General features: G+C 35.6%; 1 protein-coding gene across 2 annotated transcripts in view; it reads right to left on the bottom strand.

The window, feature by feature from the left end:
* The window catches only part of LOC149805120 (carnitine O-palmitoyltransferase 1, liver isoform-like), a 102588-nt gene extending 89094 nt beyond the window's left edge, over positions 1-13494 (bottom strand). For both annotated transcript variants that reach the window (XR_016417654.1, XM_089947548.1), the window contains exon 1: positions 13029-13494. Coding sequence is in view for 1 of the 2 variants with exons in the window: in XM_089947548.1 (XP_089803674.1) it covers positions 13029-13352 (324 nt within the window). In the remaining variant the exon portion in view is untranslated. The remainder of the gene's footprint in view (positions 1-13028) is intronic.
* Between the last annotated feature and the right edge of the window lie 3211 nt (positions 13495-16705).

The raw sequence follows: 16705 nt of genomic DNA, 5'->3' as shown, positions 1-16705 counted from the left end.
GGTGGAAAAAAATTGGGTAAATAAAATGAGGTTTTTCCCTCTGTACTTTGTAGTGCAACTAAAACTTCCAGATTATTTGGTATCATTGTAGAGCTACATCTGTCTACCTTTCTATAATACCAACCACTTTAGTGTATCATACATGATCTTGACACTACAGAGCTCAGCAGTAGGCTACTACCTCCTGCCACATAAACTCGTTGCCAGGGGTTAATGAGTTAAGAAGTCCTGATGTTCAACAGGTGCCTATGAACATATGAGTGTTTAAGAAATCTTTTTATGAAAGGACTCCCTATCAATGCACACAAAAAAAATTCTTTTACATATTTTCAGACCAGAAAGTTTGCTGATTTCCTTGTTTGATAATTTAACATTATACAATTGGTGTACCTGTTTTCAAGATTCTGTGTTAACATGATTAATGGACTGACCATTTAATTGGGGGGAGGAGGCCTTGGGAATTCCTTTTTTGAACTTGTATATATTTTTTCTTTTACCTTAAGAAATATTTTTATCAACAAGCATAATTTACACTTTTTTCAAAGTATGTGAGAGCCTGATTTTTTTTGTCAACAAATTTCACAATTGAAATTCAACACCATTTGACCAAAGTTTTATTTATAAGTGCAAGGTGTTGGCAATATATACAACACACTCAAAAATGAAATAACTATGCTGTATATGTATATCTGGACATTCGTAATGGATCAAATTTAATTTCCAAGCTATTTAATATAAAATTAATATAAAGTCATGAAAAAATAAGAAATAAATTTGACTGTCCCAGAAACCCAAACACATCAAAACTCATAGATTCCATTAATGTTTTCAACCTCAAACAGTCAGTTAACCAACCCCCCCATAAACATGGTCACATTTTAGACTGGATTCTTCATAGATCTGATGACAACATTGTACGGTCCTCCCTGGTATCCCATGAACGTGCATCAGATCACCTCTGCATTATATGCCATCTTGACATATCAGTCCCTAACCCTCCACCTTTATCTGCTACTAAGAGAAACCTCAGTATGATAAATAGAACCAATCTAATGCACAACATTCAAGCAAACCTAACAACTTGCTTACCTCCTACAGCAGATCAACTCCAAAACTGCCTGCATTCACTGCTCGACAAACATGCCCCAGCTACCAAGTGCAGAGTATCAATTCAAAAGTGTTCTCCATGGTATAGCAGTATTAGGGACCAGCTTCGCACTGCTAAAAGAGACCGCCGTAAAGCTAAGAGGCTTTGGCTTTCCACCAGATTCACTATTCATAAGCAAATTTATGAAGCCGCTAAGACACAGGTCTCGCTAGGATTTTAAAACCATGAGTCCAAGACTCCCATACTGGTAAAAATAGGAGTCCCACCATTATAAGTTGCAGACCCTTCTTTCCTACAGAATCAACAGACGTACAGACATGAGTGCATCTATTTTTAGATGGAAAGGTTTTTCTAATGTAATCACTCACTTTAATATAGCTTCATTACAACAGTCCATTGACAGGATTGCAAATTTATGGTTTATTTATTTGTCTACGTCCTTGTAGTAACTTTAGGCAATGGTTAAATAGAATCTGATTTGCTGTTTTTCCCCGTATTTATGCAAATACGTGTCAAGTCAGAAAACAGCTTAGACCTTAAAGCGCATCTCGCGAATTCCACATCATAGCATGGTCCCATACATTTCTGACCTACATAATTTGCATTTTAAAGTTAAATCTTTAATACAATAATACCCTGGCTTTGCTTTTAATGATTTGTATATTTTTCTGAAAATATTTGCCTGATGATTTACAAAAGAGACAATCTAATAAACTGGTGCATCCCATACTTAGCAAAGTCCGCCATTATTTCCCGTTAGGCCTACTGCTTCACTTACAGTTTCAAATTTTATGACGAAAAAGTGTACGAGAGGCAGTTAATATGTATCCAGATCACCAATTCTAATCTTAAAACACGTTTGTATGTTTTATCATCAAAGAATATCATGCAGGAAATTGATAGTTGCTACCTTACTCAGAAAAGGGTTAATGGTAAATTAGCTATCAAAACATATGCTTGTGAATGGGCAAGAGTTTGTTTTGTCAACATAATTGATATTAAAACTAGGCCTAGCTACTGATGTCTTGATGAATACATTTCGCTACAACACTAGAACTAACCGGGGTAAGGCGAGGGGAATTTTTAAAAGAAGTATGGTCAGTCAATGTACCTCTTAAATAGCTCTTGTTCGTCCATCAGAGTGATACCGAATTTTGTCAATCCAAGTAAGGACTTATCCTGAACACTAAGCTAGGCATAACACACTTTCTTACACTTAGCTACTGTACTATCCGAACTATCAATTCTAGCAGCTTTAGCACTCTTCTGAATCTCGTTACAGTCTTTGCAAGTTTGCCATTTAACCCCAAAATACTTATCAAAATTTATGAATGGCATTTTGTCTAAGTCTCAACAAGTCCTGATTCTGAGGTCACGTGCACCACTTATTCCAATACTTTCAGAAATGAACACAATGATGAAAGCTAAAGTTCTTTATTTGATGTACTTTTATTAATGACTGCATGTACATCTCTGGGTCATTCTGTCTCTGAATTCAATCACTGTAAATATAAGTACATTTACCACCCGGCCGCCAGTCAAGCCCTTGAACTTGCTGCCCAGCTATTGCATCATGTTCTTTTTTATGTACTCTTACATGTATGTACATCAAGGGGTCTTTCAGTCACTAAATTCTGTCATTGTAAATATAAGCACAGCTAACTGATCAACACATTTTCCAACAAAGCAGGTGGAAAACGCAGGACTGGCAAGTCTTTGAATTTTGCCGCACACATATTACATGCATACAGAGGACTCCCACCTCAGTGATTTTCTGTGTCCCAGATCAAAAACTGGCATCCGAATATGCATAATTAAGCGTTTCCGATATATCTGTAAGAAGAATGTCACAAATATAGTCCATGCAGCAAAATCAGCCCACTACACTACTAAGATCATGGAAAGTTCCCGCTGCAAAGAGCTCTTCGGGATTACTAACAAGCTAATGTCAAGGAACAAATCTACACCACTTCCAACTACCTTCCCTCTAGTTGCCTTTCCGGACATGTTTGCAAATGTCTTCTGTGACAAAGCACAAACCATTAGCGATAAGCTTGGCACCACAATTTCAATTGACTCATCGTCACCATACAGTTGGGATACAGAATTTGAGCAGCAACCATTAGCAGCATTTGAACCTGTCTCTATGGATTTTGTACGTACAATCCTGATGAAGAGTGCACCAAAGTAATGTGAACTTGACCCAATTCCAACATCACTGCTGCTTGAGTGCTTAGATCCAGTATTGCATTCACTAACTGATGTTATTAATACTTCACTCTCATCCGGGGAATTCCCATCATTTTTCAAAACTGCCATTGTAAAGCCTCTGCTGAAGAAACCAACACTAGACCATAACGACTTAAAGAACTACCACCCAGTTTCTAATCTCCCATTCATATCAAAAATCTTAGAAAAGGTTGTTCTATCCCAGCTTGTATCTCATCTGAATTCAACCAGTCTTTTTAGCAATGTACAATCTGCATATCGCCCTTGCCACAGTACTGAAACTACTCTTCTAAAAGTAGTTAATGACATTCTCTCTGCGGAAAGATTACAGTCCTCACCCTCCTCGATTTGTCTGCAGCATTTGACACAACAGACCATGATATATTACTTCACCATCTCCAGCATGTATTAGGCATTCATGATACAGCCTTACTGTGGTTCAAGTCCTACTTGGTCAAGAGGACACAAATTGTATCTGCAAATGGAATACATTCCAGTCCAGTTGATCTATGTTGTGGTGTTCCAGAGGGGTCTGTTCTTGGACCTGTTCTCTTCATTCTGTACACTCAGTCGCTCTCAAGTGTCATAGATCATCATCCAGTGTCTCACCAATTGTACGCTGATGACACCCAAATATACAAATCCAGCCACCCAACTGAAGCTGATGCTACCATCCAAGGTGTAGAGATGTGCATTTCTGATGTGAAATCATGGATAACATGTAACAAGCTGCAGATGAATGATGATAAAACTGAGGCCATTCTGATCACAACACAAAGACTTTCTCATTCACATCCTTTACCTCAAACAATAAATATCAGCAACACCAACATTAAATTCACACAATCAGTATGAAACCTAGGTGTTACTCTGGACAGTACTCTCACATTGCACCAACATGTCATGAACATATGCAAGGCTGCATATCTTGAGCTGAGACGCATCAGCTCCATTCGCAAATATCTTTCAGTTGATGCCACTAAAACACTTGTGTGTTCATTAGTACTTTCAAGACTGGACTATTGTAACTCAGTTCTGTCTGGTTCATCTCAATATATCCTCCAGAAACTTCAGAAAGTTCAAAACACATCTACTTGGCTCATACTTAGATTACCATGATCAGGGCACACCTCCCCGCTGCTCTGTACCTTACACTGGCTATCCATTCGATCCAGAATCAAACACAATTTTTTTTCTCTGTGCTACTTTTTACTGTCGGACTCTAGTCCAACATACCTATCCGACCTCACATGTGTACACACCAGCAAGATACTTATGCTCCTCTTCTGACAATCGTATACTCATTATTCCCACTATGAAAACAAAGTCATATGGACAGCGTTCTTTTGCATACCAGGGCCTAGCAACGTGGAATGAATTGCCCACTGAACTTTGACACAAAGACACCACAAGAGTGCTCTCAAAACTCACTTATTTTGACTGCAAGAACAAACTTAAAGACCTAATAATGTTTCCTACCTTAAATATTTTCAGCACGGTTTTTATGTTTTCTAATTTCATGGTGTTTGTTTTGAAATCACATGAATATATGTTTTTAATCTTATAGATGGTGTCTAGTGTTGTAAAGAGCTTAGAGCTTCTAAAGATTAGGAGATATACAAGGTCCTCATTATTATTAATAATAATTATTATTATTATTATATACAGTAAAAACAGCAAGAATTTCTCTAAAATCAAAAACCACTTAATCACAACAGACAGATGCAGAAATATAGTAGTAGTAAACATGGTCAGTAGTCTGTGTAATGTAATCCCTGGCAAGGCTCAATGGACAAAGCCGTTGGAAGCTCTTCAATTTTCAGAGCATAATTTTAACCATCTAACTGTAAAGAAAATGGGCCATTGGTTGTTTTGCACTCATGTTTATGGGGGTTTTAAGTAGGGGTGAGGCACAGGCACTGTCTCCCTCTCACTCCACCCCTGATATTGCCCACTGAATATGTTGGATCTTTCAGAATAAATTACCTATATTGTTTTTAAAATGATATAATGATGACTTTTAATCTTTAAGTGACAGTAATAATAAAGATGAAATAATGGTGGGATGAGGGGAAATGCACACTGTACAAATACAATTCTGATAATCTGTCAACTATTGTATTTTTATTTATTCCCTTCATTCTGGAGGCCCATCTGACATAAAACAAGAAACTGGTGCCTGTCCACTCCATATCTTTATAATGAATATATCAAAATTTAGAATTGTTAGCATTACTGTTTATAATCCATGAAATAGGTACCAAGACAATACAAATGTGTAGGCTTTTTAACGGTTGCCTTTTTTTTTATTAAAAGTTGTCCTGGACAAGAAATAAATACATAGTTTAAAAAAGAGACAGGGACCTCTATAATATATGCGAGTTTGATCAGAATCTGGCCAAAATCAGCCATTATCAAACCTTATTCTTTCCGATATAAAAAATGCTTTCTGTATTGGACAATAAACGTAAATGAATTTCAAAAGTGTCTTCTTTCCCTCTGTTATTCTCATGACTCAGATTTAACATTTTGAAGACTCTTAATCTCCTAATGTTAAGGATTGAAAACTTCAGCCCAAGTCAACAACCCTAAAGTTTCAAATTCTAAGGAAACCCTAACTGTTAACAACTCCTGCAATTTCTTTGACAAGTGTTTTTGGAAATGAAGGGCACTCCCTCTAACAATTAGCCACCCAGAAATCTAGCACACACAAGCAGTGTTTAGGCTCACAAAAAATAGCTTGCACAGATTTTTAAAGGTAGGGAAGGTAGGTATGTTTTTTTAACATTAATGTACTAAGTGCTTCAAGAACTGAGCAAAATCAACTCAATTAGATGCACAAATCATTCTTTTAATTAATTTTTTTTAACCCTGGGGGGTGACAAGTGCTAGGGTTGGCACAGATAAACAGGAATGGATGGCTAATCAGAAACACCTATTTTTGGGGCCTTATTTACTGTTTATGTGATAATTACAGAAGACTGATTGATACTTACTGTTTGGCAAATAATTAAATTGATGAAAAGAGAGCTCTCAAATTATAAGCAAAAATCAGCTTGTCATAAATAGTTTAGATGCATGTTGTTGTGTTAAAGATGAAAAATGAATGACATGAAAATATTCAAAGAGTGGCTCAGTTTTAACTTATTTTCATACAATATGGATACTTAAATCTACATTATCGATTGAAAATTGAGTGGAAGCATACAGTAAAATTTTTATGGCATATTAAAAGATGGTTATAACATCAAATTAACACGATCCAAATCTTGTCAATTCAACACTGAACCTCTCTCTCTCTCTCTCTCTCTCACAACAGTCTAGTCATCTAAAGCCTATATCTAACAATCCATTTCTTTATTTACATATACCGGGTATATGTTGGTCTTTGCTCTTCTAACTACATCTGCATTTTTACCCTTCCTTTTTTTCCTCATCTACCTATCTATCTTAATCTATCTACCTGTAATATATACATGGATCTTTTTGATATCTTAAATTATCGACATCTGATTTTAAGGTGTAAACAAAGAAAAAAAGAAAACAGAAGTTCATTATAAAATAAATATGATGTAAATCCTTAAAACATCCAGTATTTTAGCAAACATCTTTTTGCTTTAATTGTTTTATTTCTGTCATATTTTGGGGCAAGCTCACTTGCATAAATCTGTACAATCCAGCATATGGGAATCATACCACTCCCTATGAACACGCATGTGCTAATAAAATTATCATACAGGCAAGTAGATAAACTATGCCCTAATCAGACCTCTCACTGTTTCAGTCAGCTACAAACAGACTTGAAAAGATAATAAAAAGGCTGGCTAAATGAAAATTTTCATTCACTATGTAATAAAAGATGTGCTTTTCCCATGACCAATACAAAAGAACAAAATAACAAACACAAAAACAATAATAATAATAACAAGAGTCCCTCAAAGGGATTGACATACTACTGTGTGAAACCAATTTTCAGGAATTCAAGATAAGAACATTTCTTCCTTTCAGCTGCTAGCTGTTGACACCATTTTGGATATTCTTCAGTGACAAGAAGATATTCAAATTAGCTACTGTGGTGAACATATCAGACGTCAGCTTGGCATCATTTTCTTCTACAACAAACTAAGCATTAATGATTGGAACTTCACTGTGAAAACTCCATATGGAGGAATAGTGACAAGACCTTAAGACAGTTGTTATGGTAGTGATACAGCATGTATTACTGGCACCATTTTCATTTAAGACCAACCAGACATCATAAGAAGTCTTTCAGTAAAAACTGAATGTGGGACGATCAATTCAGGATGCCTAACAATATGATTTTCAAGATGGTTGTCAAGTGGCCATATTCAATGTCAGATTGTCAACATTTTCATTTGGGACCAACCTGACCTCATAAGTCTCAGAGTGAAAAAACAAGGTACATGTAATATGACCATCCAATCGGGAAAAAACGTAGAAATAAAACAACTTCAAGATGGCTGGTGGAGTGGCCATATTAGAAGTACAAGCAGAACCATTTTTCGTTAGGAACAGCTAGACTACGTTATAAATGTGTGTGTAAAGTTTCATGGCAATCCTCCAAGTAGTTTAGGAGTAGCAATAACAAATGTTTGCTAATGGATAGATGGACAACAGACACAAGACCATCCCATAAGCTCTTCTGGTCTTTGCCCAGGAGCTAATAATATTAATAATAGTGGTTCAATGAAAAGCAACATCTTGCACAAGCAAGTGCTAAGATAAGCCCTGTCTGTGTGTGTGTGTGTGTGTGTGTGTGTGTGTAAAAAACAAAGGTTTATTTAAACATGAAGAAACGGTCACCAAGATATACTAAAGAAAGTTATATTAGACCACACATCAAGTTTGATGATGGTAAATGTTAACAGTGTCAATCAGATGGAGCTAAAGGTAAACATTTAATATACATCTGTATTGCAGAATAAAATATAAGTCAGAAGGACCTAATTTTAGGTAGGTAAGAATATTTCTTTGACTGCAGTTGCACAAAACATGCAAATACACTATAATATACCTCTGGTATGTGTAATAAACAAAGTACATGTATATGTTATTTTGGTATCATTTATTACATAAAATATCAGAAAATAAGAAATAAATACAAGTAATTTAAAGCATAAAGCTGTTTGATCAGCATAATAACGTAAACATAAATATATGACAGAAAAACTAATTTTATAACAGTTCTTGGCATTACTGCCCGAAGAACCCAGGAATATATCTATGATTCTACCAGCCAAAATATCATTTTAAAGGCAGTCTACAGCACATACAGTTTTAGAGTTAAAATCTATGACTTTTGAAAATTAAAACAATTTTGTTTTAAATTTAATAATAATTAAAAAAATTATTCTTTATATTTTCTATCAACATTTTACAGAAACCAGCCAGAATCAATCTACTGTGGATCAGAAATGCTCCACCAATACAATAACCAGTGTGATGATGCATGGAAGAGCAATAGGGTTATAATTGTTTGTGTGTGTATGTGTGAGTGATTTGGATTTTTAACATAGCTTTAGCAATTTTCCAGTCATACTGCTACAGTGTCTAGTGTGGCAGTTTACAGTGATGTCCAACAATGGGGCATCATGTCACACCCAGTCGCATTACCCTGACACCAGGCCAACCAGTCCTAACACTAACCTCTTAATGCTGAGCACCTAGTGAGGCAGCTGTCAGTACCATTTTTATAAGTCTTTAGTATGACTCGACAGGGGTTCGAACCCATGACCTCCTGTATCCAAGGCTGACACTCTAACCACTAGGGCACTGGAGAGCTTAGTAATAATTGTTTAAAAGCCAGCTGACATGAATATGTAACAAGCTCCTAACTGATCATCTTATTGCTAGAATTTGTGGAGTTTAATGGGATTAATTTGAGGAGTTATAAGTAATCAAGGAAGACAATGTGGTTATGATGTCTACTGAGTCTTCGATGAAAACTGGCTGATCCTCAGCCGAGGGGAGAAAAAATGAGACCAACCATAATAACTGATCTGAGCAGACACACTAAGGTATTTTGATTTTTCAGTCATGTTTAAATTATTACTGCATTGTTTAAGATGTTTTAAGAATCATATTTACCAACAGATCTTACATATTTTGTTCATGTCAAAATGCAGAAATGTGCTTTCTGTCCCACCCAGTCACATTATCCTGACAACAGGCCAACCAGTCCTAACACTAAGCTCTTAATGCTGCGCACCTTGCAAAAGAGGTGTTAGAATCATTTTAAAAAGTATTTGGTATAACTCAGCTGGAATTCAAACCTGTGACCTCCCACACCCAAGGTGGACACCCTAATCACTAGGCCACTGGAGTGGTCAATACCAAGAAGACATTCTCTAGAGGAGAAATCTGGACCAGAGAACAATGAGAGCATATTAAGTGTGAATCTTAATAATCACAGTCAATATCATCAAATGTCACCAGACAGTAATCTTGTGATGGAAACTAGAATGCTATTGGATGGTATTAAAGAAATCTTTGCAGTGAACTATAAGGCAAAATAAATGTGTGTTTCTGGTCAGCAGATCAACCTTCTTTCTCACTGCTGACCCTAGCACTTAAAATAAAATCACATTAAACACATATAATGTTTTAAGAAGAAAATAAACCTGCCTAACAAATTTTAAAACCAGTAGAATAGGAAACCCATAATTCTTTAGCCTAAGACTAACAACAATCCTTAGTCACTGACAATATAATGACTCAATAATTGTTACTGTAACATTGCTATCTGTAATCAGAAACTTATTTATTTTTATACTATTATGGCAAAATATTTCCATTATTTTGTTTTTAATCCCCTTAAAGAATGTAAAATTAACAAATCTACTAGTTTAGAAGCCAATCTGCAAATCTACTGGTTGGAAATGTATTTTTGTCTCATGTATAGTTCAATGTATATAAACAACCATTTAGTTCAAATGTATATAAACAACTGATAATGTGGGAGAATAAAACCTATCAGGAAAAGCTTAGCACAGCTGAGAGAACAATACATGTGTGAAGGCATTCATTCTGGCAATGCATTATGGATGTATGTTTATTTCATGCGTCTTATAAACATACTAGTGAGAAAAGCTAGTTTCTAAGTTTCAAACTGCATGCATTTAACTGTTGTGGTGTACTAGATAGCCCTTGTAAATTAGGTCTATAGATTTAAATAACAGGGGCATTATAGAGCTACGGACATTTTTTAATATTAAGATTTCCATATGACACTAAATGGCCCCCAGCCTCATGTAAACCTTCAGCATCATATGATATTAATTCCTGTACTGCTCCCAAGTATTGAGGTCAAGAATGTCTAATAATGTATACAATATAGCTCTTAAGTACCGCCCATTGCTACAATGGTATGATCCTGTTCAATTATTTCACTTTGCATATTTATGTTTTCTTTTTTACTCATACATCTGTATAAAGTATAAAAAGTAAATAAAATTATTTTGTAGACTACAGACAAGAAATACAACTGCACATATAAAATGCTTCTATATTCACAGGATATACAACTTTTAATTTATAACTTACTGAACTAAAAAGAAATTTAAAATTCTATGTACAGTATTAAGATTTATACCAATATTCGCATATTTATGCAATGCTATAGTATTCACATACCCTCCCATTTGTTTCGACATTACCAATTTAAAAATCAAGGCATCAAGGATATAAAAAACCAGACACAATTTAGTCATTTCATTCATCAATTAATAATTTTTAACCTGATTGTTGACAGGGGGTCCCAAACACTGTCAACTTGTTTTGAATCAAATGGTATTTTCTTTAGTAACACAGTACCATATTTTCATGTACAAATCTATGCTTCAAGGAACAGATATGATGTAGTTCACCATAATTTCAATAATTCCATAAATTCTGGAGCTATATCTCTTTCAAATATTGGATGCAGACACAACAGTTTTACTGAAGCACACTGTTCTTTGGGTGAAACAATTCATCAATATACTTATGCATTGATACTTTTGCTGTAATGATACACATAGTGATAAAAGTGGTGGAAAACCAATACAAAATGATATTTACCATATGCAAGTTATTTTAATCTTCGACAGTCATCAAAAACATTATAAGTCATTTGCCTTCTTATTAAATTTATTCTTTAAATTGAGAATTCATATGAGACTGCTGCTGCAAGCACATGTACTCATTCTTCTTAGTAAACATGAAATAGACTTGACAACACTCACTAGCCATCTACAAATTAACACCAAGTGACATGGTTCATAATACTGCTCCTCCAACCCCTGCCAATTCCAAGGTAGTTATTTTATGTTGCAACAGTTTCTTACGACCCTTTCCACCCCATTTTTGCTATTTTTTTACATTTATGTTGGAGTGTAGGGCCAGAGCCAACTGCCTATCGAAAATTTAGAATTTGCCAACACCATGCAATGTCGGCATAGGTAGTCGTTTACTAGCCAGCCAAGCAAACTTGAATGCCTTACATCAGGCCATACCTGCATGAAATTGATAGGAAGATGGTTTAATTTCTCAGAAACTGCAAGCATAACAATCAGTATGTCTTTAATCTGTTGATAAATAAGATAAAACTACGGCACTGACTAAATCTGGAACTCACCATTTGCAATGCTAGTCACATGATTGCTAAACTAAATTTGACTTGCACATTGTGGCCTGGAACAGGCATTATGTCATAGCTTTGAACCTTGCATTAAGTAAGTTTTACAAATGCCTGTTTAAAATACGGGCTACTTAGAAATGTTAAAATGGCTGACACCCTATCTGGTTCATCTTTAGATGACAATTTTGTATGGGTACATGGGTTTTCCACAAAAAGAAGTGTTTTTTAAGTATTTCTTTTACTTTAAAAACATTTATTGATTTACTGAATATAGGAAGTTGCTAGCAGCAAAGTTGCAGGGAGATTCACCCTGGACTCCGGCTCCTAATGTCACCACTGATATGATACCAAAAGTACAAACAATGTGTATATAATGCAAATGTGAATGTACATTGTATTCAGGGCCTATTTGTACATACCCGATATACCCTTAATACCCATAACGTGCAACATAACAAAGGTACTTGTTATTTGGGTACCATAAAATACAGAAAAAAAACAAGATATTCCAAATACTGATCACTGATATATCATTGTAAACAATTTAAAAATTAAAAAGAATGTTAATCAGATTTTACATGTATCAGTAGCACACAGAGTATGTTAAAGAAAATGCATACATAAATGTTTATGTTAAACAAAGAAAAATCTCAATCATCTGCTGCAAATGATTTACTTTTCTGATAGTTCATCTTGTAAATGATACCTAATAAAAGGTCTAATTTGTGTATTATGTGTATCCAAGGCATATTTGGTTGAAATGTGTATATCTGGGTGTTTTGTGTTAAACTGGCTGTAATATATGTATCGTGCAAATGGATTAGATTTCAAATGGAACTGATGATGCCTAGTACTGATACCTACTATTAATAATAATTATCCTAGGTGTATCTGAGTGTATTTGGGGTATATTTGGGTGAATTGGGGTGTTATGTTGGTGTTTTGAGTAAAATTCTGATTGTAAATATCTGCATCAGGGAATTGGATTAGATTTCAACTTCAATACTGATGCATACCGATATCTAATATTAATAATAATTAGGTATGACTTACCTTGGTTGTAGTTGACTTTGGATTGAACATCCATCCTTGGTAATTCAACAACATTATGAATATCTGCATCCGCAAGAGCAGAAGTATTTTCACAGTTCCATACCCAACAATGAAGCCGAGCATAGCTATGTTCATCTGGTAGGGAATTCCTGTCAATTCCATCCATTTTTCTCCAAAATCCACAAGGTTTTTAACTGGATCAGAGAAGACGGTGAAGAGGATGGCAGACAAAAATCCAACGGCCGATGCCTCGCTGAAATTTCGCTTGTAGATGTCAAACGCCCTATCTCTATAAGGCATCATAGATCCCAGAACACGAAACATGCTGAATTATTTACGTGTATTTCTATGTCGTAAGAGAAGACAAAGTAGTGTCAATAATTTCCTGCTAGGAAAATACTATTAGGCCTAGTTACGACCTAAACGAGTCGGGATCTATGCCTAGACCTATTTATTTTGAGTCATCTCGATGTACAATGGGAGTATCCTCTGATCTTCTTACAGCAGTTGAAATACGGAAAAAGCAGAACATTTCCGATTGACCTAGGATAAAAGAATATGGGGCGCTCAGCAGTTATTATATAATTTTAAGTAGTAACGTATGTAAGGTGAAGCTGTTTGCATTTGAAACATGAATGTTGACATACCTCTATGCTATTTTGATGTAATGTGTCTAACATTTCTTTGGATATTGTACTTTTGGAAATTGTACGTGATTGAAGCACCCTTCTAATTAAAATGAATGCTCCCTTATGCTAAAAGAAACCAGCCTGAATTAGTCTAAAGTACACTATCTTTAGCACCTATTAAAATAGGGAAAATTAATTTTGTCCAACTAGACAATACCAGCTTATGAAAGAGCAATGAATGAATTATACATATATAAAATGTAAATTTAAAAAAAAAAAGTTATCGGCTCTTTTTTTTATACAATTTACCTCTGAAATCCATGAAGAGAAAATGGCCAAGCAGAGCTAGACGTTTTGAAAGATGCACATCTTGAATAAGGCCAGGCTGTATTCTATAACCCATATTATACCCATTAATCATACACCAAAATAAAGGGAATTAGAGGTTCTTTGAAAAATACCTAAGATATATAAGGTCTTTTTTTAAATAACCAAAATAACCAGTGAGGAAACCAGGGGATAATTCTTTTTCTTTAAAATTGTGCAAAATACGAAACTATAGAGCGCCACCATATGGCTAGGAATCGGTGCACGTGACTTGAGGGACGCGTCCTTTCGACAGGAAAGTCATTTGTCCAGCAGAAGTCACTATTATTGTGTTTTACGTGTAGTTGTTAGCACGAGATAAATAAATTAACGCTCTAACAACCCTGCATACAAACGGAAAAACTCACTCATCTAACACAGAATAAACATTACACCTTAAGTACAAAAAAGAATTACAGACAGGGACGGGTATCTGCGAACCTTAAAAGTAAGTACTGGGTGTTGATACAATAGGGATATGCCAAATGTCGCTATGCGAAGTGGTTAGGCCTGAGGCCGATAAAACCGACCCTCAGCCGTGATGATGTTGATTTTGGGGTTAGGAATCGTCCATCAGTATCAACTCATATGGGGGGGGGGAGTATTTATCGGACTAGTAAGGCCCGGGGGGGGGGGGGTCCTGGGTAAATCGAGCTTACAGAATATGGGCATACGTACACACAGACTAGGGAAAACAAGAACACTTTTTACTAAAACGATCTCATATAATATTAAATCAACCTAGCAGACACGCGTTCATATCAAAGATACAAACATAACCCAACCGCCTTTTTACGTATGTTTTCCTTTTACATTTTTTTTTACTGTCGATTTTGACGATAATAATATAACAAACAGGTTAAGTCGAGAAAAAAGGAAAATAAAGATGGATAAGCCAGACCATTGTAAGACGAGACCTGTAAACAGGAGAGACAGAAACTATGCAAACAGCATACATATGACACCTGAGAAAATGCATGGAAGGCTTTGGGGGGGGGGGGGGCTAGCACATAAGAAATGTCTCTCCAAGTTAAGGAAATATTATTTTGGAAACAAAAAAAATACAAGAGGGAGGAGCACCAAAAAATGTGTACCTTCTGCCTTTTTTATATTTTTTTTATACTTATCTATAAATAAATCAATAAACAACTAAATGGAATGATACATGTTATCTAAACCCATCCTAATATAAACATCAAGCATATACACAATATGGCAAAAACAAAAGCAGACACAGGACAGTAGGGAGACCTTCTGGCAAAAAGGTGTCAAGTGAGATGGGGGAAGGAAACATGCTTTATACAACTGTATTTGGCAGGAAATACGATCCCCTTAATCTCATTCATATCTTGGGAACGTTGGGGAACCAGACCGAGTACCTCGACTAGTACCAAATACTATGAAGATCAAACCCAAATTCTAAAATGATATTTAAATAATTTTTGGATCTTTGTTTCCGGAAATACAACGAAATAGACCTCAACATATAAAACCCTGATATGCTCTTGCTCAGATAAATACTGATCAAAGACATTCGACGGATTCTTTGGTCAGAAATGCATGATTTCCTTTCAATGCTTGTGCTGGCATTGCAAAACAGTCATGTAATTTCGTGTACCCATATATACTCTAAAACATCTGTTTCAAAACAAAACAATACTTAGAAATTTGGTGGAGCCAGGTGTTTAGTGCTGTGGGAACGGCGTGAACGGCGTTCCCTTACTTTCTTGGGCGCTCGCCATCCCCCCCTACCCCGGCGGCGTCTGGGTATCATGCGTCCCACACTTCTTTATTACGTTCTCTCTCTCTCTCTCTCTCTCTCTCTCTCTTTTTTTTTTTTTTTTTTTTTTTTTTTTTTGTTGCGTTATACCACTTTGTGGAGTTGATTATATGGATAATGTTTATGACACAAAGATGTTTAATCGGTCTACTACTCTACAAGCATAAATTAACACGTCTAAGCACTGTTCATATCATCTTCGCTAGCCAAGGTTTCGATATGTTAATGTATCAAAACCTTGGCTGATCGATCCTTTATTTCAGTGCATGGACCTAGCGAAATTATTGAATTTCACGAGTTGCCTCCCTAAGTATGTATTGCCTACTAACCAATAGGATAGCGTGTAACAGCGGTGCGTTGCACATAGGCCGAACATGGTGGAGGCAGTTGACTTCTAAAGGATCTTTTATAGGCCATATTGTTAACAGTGACAATAATGAATGTAAGAGCGATTCTGAATTCGTGCAGTGGCTTGCATCCAATACAATTAACAGACCCGAAGCACTGAAATATTGGATCGATCCGCCAAGGAGTAGATGGGTTAACATATCGGAATCTTGGTTGGCGAAGATGTGTGCATATATTTTTCCTTCTTTGTTCACAGCTATACAAAAATAGAAATAAACTCTTTCTTCTTGCTAAATAATACAATAATCACACAGAATTTGTTTAATATTTGGTATTTACCGAAATATTTATTCTACAAATTAAATGTACAAATCAGTAATAATTGGTTAACGAAGTGCCGTGCAGTAAATTTAGCACTTCACAAAATAGTTTACTTAAGCAAAACATTGCTTTAGTGATGAATGTTTTGGTTCTAATTATTTCACACCACCAGTGTGTTCCATATAAAACAAACCATTTTAACTAAGTGCTTGAAAAAGAGGGGTGTGCAAAAA

Source organism: Sinohyriopsis cumingii, chromosome 2 (genome assembly GCF_028554795.1).
Source record: "Sinohyriopsis cumingii isolate HCF-2022 chromosome 2, ASM2855479v2, whole genome shotgun sequence".
Lineage (NCBI taxonomy): Eukaryota > Metazoa > Mollusca > Bivalvia > Unionida > Unionidae > Sinohyriopsis > Sinohyriopsis cumingii.
The sequence above is the reverse complement of the archived record's forward strand: the minus strand, read 5'-3'. Positions and strand labels throughout refer to the sequence as shown.